The sequence below is a fragment of the Trypanosoma conorhini genome (genome assembly GCF_003719485.1).
Source record: "Trypanosoma conorhini strain 025E chromosome Unknown Tco_14.4_contig_00595, whole genome shotgun sequence".
Lineage (NCBI taxonomy): Eukaryota > Euglenozoa > Kinetoplastea > Trypanosomatida > Trypanosomatidae > Trypanosoma > Trypanosoma conorhini.
This window is the reverse complement of record NW_021704668.1, coordinates 5442-9565: the sequence shown is the minus strand read 5'-3', so window position 1 is coordinate 9565 and position 4124 is coordinate 5442. Positions and strand designations below refer to the sequence as shown.

The 4124-nt window shown below is 52.7% G+C and overlaps 2 protein-coding genes across 2 annotated transcripts, besides 8 other annotated features; both read left to right on the top strand.

Annotated features, from left to right (window-relative positions):
- Positions 1 to 381: 381 nt before the first annotated feature.
- Positions 382 to 410: a microsatellite.
- Positions 411 to 683: 273 nt separating this feature from the next.
- Positions 684 to 704: a microsatellite.
- Positions 705 to 892: 188 nt separating this feature from the next.
- On the top strand, positions 893 to 1696 carry Tco025E_07569 (nucleolar RNA-binding protein; the record flags this gene model as incomplete). The annotated part of the gene is made up of 1 exon (XM_029374434.1): positions 893 to 1696. The coding sequence occupies one exon, from the start codon at positions 893 to 895 to the stop codon at positions 1694 to 1696; it is 804 nt and encodes a 267-aa protein (XP_029225552.1).
- A 579-nt stretch (positions 1697 to 2275) lies between these two features.
- Tco025E_07568 (MIP18 family protein) lies at positions 2276 to 2761 on the top strand (the record flags this gene model as incomplete). Its single annotated transcript, XM_029374433.1, has 1 exon — positions 2276 to 2761. One exon carries the CDS (start codon positions 2276 to 2278, stop codon positions 2759 to 2761), a length of 486 nt encoding a protein of 161 aa, XP_029225551.1.
- Positions 2762 to 3065: 304 nt separating this feature from the next.
- Positions 3066 to 3103: a sequence feature (GA-rich).
- A 109-nt stretch (positions 3104 to 3212) lies between these two features.
- Positions 3213 to 3259: a microsatellite.
- Positions 3260 to 3305: 46 nt separating this feature from the next.
- Positions 3306 to 3324: a microsatellite.
- Positions 3325 to 3636: 312 nt separating this feature from the next.
- Positions 3637 to 3678: a microsatellite.
- A 74-nt stretch (positions 3679 to 3752) lies between these two features.
- Positions 3753 to 3799: a microsatellite.
- A 303-nt stretch (positions 3800 to 4102) lies between these two features.
- Positions 4103 to 4124: a microsatellite.

The window sequence follows — 4124 nt, the reverse complement described above, 5'->3', positions numbered from 1 at the left end:
TTTTCTTTTTTTGTCTTGCCCCTCCCTCGTAAACTTGTTTAAGGGAGTTCGTTTGTAGGGGGACTTTTCGGAGTTAAGCGGCATAAACGAATTGTAAGATAAAGTAAACTTAAAGTGAAAAAAACATGAAACATTTGAAGAAAAACAAACTGACGCCCCCTTCCCTCTGCGGAGAGGGATACTAAGAGACTTCCAGCGGGGGTTTCAATCTCTCGCTGTGTGTGAGGTGTTGGGATGTGCTACGAATGATAGTGGCGGCTCCTGTCTGTCTGTTTCTATGTGCGGCCTCTCGTCTTTTGCGCTTTTTTGCTTCCCCCTGCGTCCCCCGCAGACGGCTTCTCCGCCTCTCTCTCCTTTTCTTTGGTGCTGCTTCTAGGACTAGGCGGCGGCGGCGGCCGTAGAGGCGCGGCCTTAGCGCATAGCTGAACTATGATGAGATCTGAGGCAGATACGGGTTAGGACCCTACTCACTGCTTTCTTTGTTTTTTTTTTTTGGGAGTGAGGGGGGATGGAGTATCGCTGTGGCGTAAGCACCGATGGAGGCGGCTAGACGCATGGGCGTGCCCCGCTGCGTGCGTGAGCCCGTCGTTGCATTTCTTTCCCTTAACGCACAAATATAAAGGAGAAAAAGAAAACGATATGAAAAACAAAATATCAGTATCGATTTTTGATGATTCTTCTTCTTGTTTGTTTGTTTGTTTATTCCAGCGGCCTTTTCCTCCGTACATTGTCGTTGTTGTTTTTTGCTACGCCATGGATGCTGTTGTGTGTGTGTGCGCGCGCGCCCAGGTTAATCTCTGCGAATAACAGCAAACCCGGCAGGTAAGAAGGGCAGTTGCAACTAGTTGCGGATACAAGGGAATAATAAGAGAACAGGCAAAACAGTGAAGCCATGCAGGAATTTCACGCCTTCGAGGTGGTGCCCGGTAAGGAGTACACCCTGGCGCTGCCGCCACTTCACGGCTTTCACCTCTCCGTCGTGTCGATCCCGCATGCAGGCAAGGGACGCAGCACACTGTACGCGACGGTGGACGGCAAGTCATACGCCATTGCGACTCTCGATGCGTCTCAGAGCATCCTTCAGAACGCGACCGATCTTATCTTTAATGAGGCACAGAAGATTGTTTTCCGCGTCAAGGGGAACGCGACACTGCATTGCTGCGGCTACCAACAGGAGCTTGACGCCGCCCTCCAAGGCGCCGGGGACAGCGACGAGGAGGAGGAGGAGGATGATGAGGAGGGTGCGAACGATTTGCCCGTGAGTGACGAGGAGGCAGAGCTGCGGGGACAAGACCCGACGCAGGCGCCGCAGAACGGCCACCACAAGGAGGAGAGTGAGAGCGAGGGAAGCGAGGAGGGGGAGGAGGGAGAGGCGAAGGCGGCCCTGGACGCGGCTGACGATGAAGAGGACGATGAAGCCGAAGAAGAAGACAAAGAAGATGAGGCGCACGATGAGGAAGGTGAGGGCGAGGAGCAGCCGGTGAAGCGTGCCAAGACAGAAGAGGCTTCCCAGGCCCAAAGGAACTCGCAGCAGATGCAGAGCCCTCAGGGCCGTCCCAGCAATCAGCAGAAGCAGAGCCCTCAGGGCCGTCCCAGCAATCAGCAGATGCAGAGCCCTCAGGGCCGTCCCAGCAATCAGCAGAAGCAGAGCCCTCAAGGCCGTCCCAGCAATCAAATGAAGCGTGGCCGTGAATAGATGAGGTGTTTGTGTCCCTGCCGTCTTGATTAGCTAAGCAAATATACCCAGTTAAATTTATTTCTCTGGGATAAGTAAACATGGTGGAAACTTCGTCTCACTTATGGAGGAGCCCGCGTAACGGTCTGGTAGTATTCAATTCAGGTGGGTGCAATACACCGAAGGCGGGGCCATGCATACGAATAAAAATGGAAAGCACACAAAAGAGAGGGGGAAATAAAAAGAAATCTTTATATACACACATGGAGACTAATTCTTCTTACCCATTTCTTAAGGTTCTGTGCGGTTGTGACCGGGTGCTTTGGTGTCTCACAGTACACGCCATGAAAGATAATTGAATTATGTTTGTGCGGTGCCCTCTATTCCTTTTTTATTGGTTGATCTCTCTTTGCGCGTGTGCGTTGAACCGTCCGTTGGATTTCATCGTTGCGGTTGCCTGCTGTGCGGCAGGTATTTTGTCCTTCTCTTCATTGCCTTTTTTTTTTGGCGTGTGCGCGTGTGCGTGCTGCTCTGCCATAGTTCTTGGGTTGCGTGTTGCAGTTTGTGGTGCAGGAGAGAGAGGAGGCGCAACCGGCTTCCATGACGGAGCTCGTGAACCCGAACCCCACCGTCTTTCGCGGCTCCCTTCACCATCCCCCGCGGCGCTCTGCGGAGGAGTTGCTGCAGGAGCGGGACGACGCCCTTCGCGACCCCATCGACTCCCTGGAGGTATTCCATCACATTCGCAACATACGTGACCCTGAGCATCCCAACACCCTCGAGGAGCTGAAGGTCGTGGAGCCGGAACTTATTGACGTGGACGAGGCGAGGCAGACGGTGCGGGTGCAGTTCACCCCCACCGTCCCGCACTGCAGCATGACGACGCTGATTGGCTTGTGCATCCGTCTTAAGCTGCAGCGTTCACTGCCGCGTGGGACGAAGCTGGACGTGTGCGTCGCCCCCGGCTCGCACGAGCAGGAGGAGCAGGTGAACAAGCAACTGAAGGACAAGGAACGGGTGGCGGCGGCGCTGGAAAACAAGAATCTTCTGAGCGTTGTGGAATCGTGCCTGAACGAGTTTGAGTGAGGGAGGCCCACTGAAGGGTTTTGAGAACATGTGGGCGAGAGTTTTTCTGCCTTTTCCTCTCTGTTTTATGTGTTTTTCCTCTTGGCGGATACACGTGTGTGCAGTCGCTGGTTGGCAGGAAGCGAGGGCGAGAAGGAAAGCGAGCGAGTGAGAGAAGGCCGTGTATCCCCGCCGCGGCCTGTCTTCTTCTTCCGTCTCTCTTCCCATTGCTGCCGTTTAACTGCCACTCTGCGGTGCTGCCCCGCCGCAAACTTCACCGACTTCTTCTCGTGCTTCATCCCCACTCCCACAAACGTACTTGGCCTCTTGCTTTTTCTTCTTCTTCTTTTCGCTTTTTTTTCTGCCGTCTGTAGAAGCGTAGGCACAGAGGTCCTCACCTCACTCTCATTTTTACTTTAATTGAGCTTTTTGTCTTGTTTGTTGTTTTCTCGGGTTTGTGTTTGACACACCGACACACATACACGCACACACACGCACACACACACACACACACACACAAAGAGAGACGCACATCCCGCCGTACGGTTATTGCGAGCGGTGTGACATATATATATATATATATAGTTTTCCTCCTTCTGTGCGTTTGTGTCTGTGGTTGTCTGTTGTTCATAAATAGAAGGGTACACAAAGCGTCAGCTCTTGCGTATATTTGTCTGTCGATATATATTTCCCCCACCGGGAGGAAGCCAACTGCGGGGGTGCAGGGGAGAATAAGGCGGCCAACTAACGAGCGAGGAAGGACTCCGTCTTTATTTTTCTTTGCCTGAAGGCAGAGGAAGTCGGTGCGTGTGCGGGCGTGCGTGTTTGTTTCATCCGCCAGTGTGTTGTGTCGTGACTGTGACGCCGCAGAACACGACTCAAGCTAGAGGCCAGCTTTTTTTTTGTGTGTGCGTGCTGTTGTTGTTGTTGTTGTTGTTTGACTTGTGTAGGCTCCCACGTTGATTTCTGTACATCGAAACCCTCCCCCCGGGTCAGCAACAGCGGCGGCAGCGAGAGAAGAGGAGGGAAGTAAAAAAAAAGAAAGAAAGAAAGAAAGAACGTGGGTCGTAATAGAGAAGAAAAAGGGTGTGTGTGCGGTCGGCATCGGCATTCAGCAGCAACACCCAGACAAGGAACTGTACGGAGACCGGGCAGCTGGGAAAACAACATTCCCGCCGTCTGACTCTTAGAAGGTGCAGAGTAACATACCACCACCCGCGGTTTCACTGCCGCCGTTGCGTGGTATAAAAGTGTCTTGGGGAGTCTTTAACGTCTCAGGCGTCTTTTATTATTGTTGTTTTCCGAGGCTTTGTGCGCTTCTTTCCGTGTGCGACCCACACCGCCGTGCCCCGACAGGGTCTAATATATATATATATATATATAT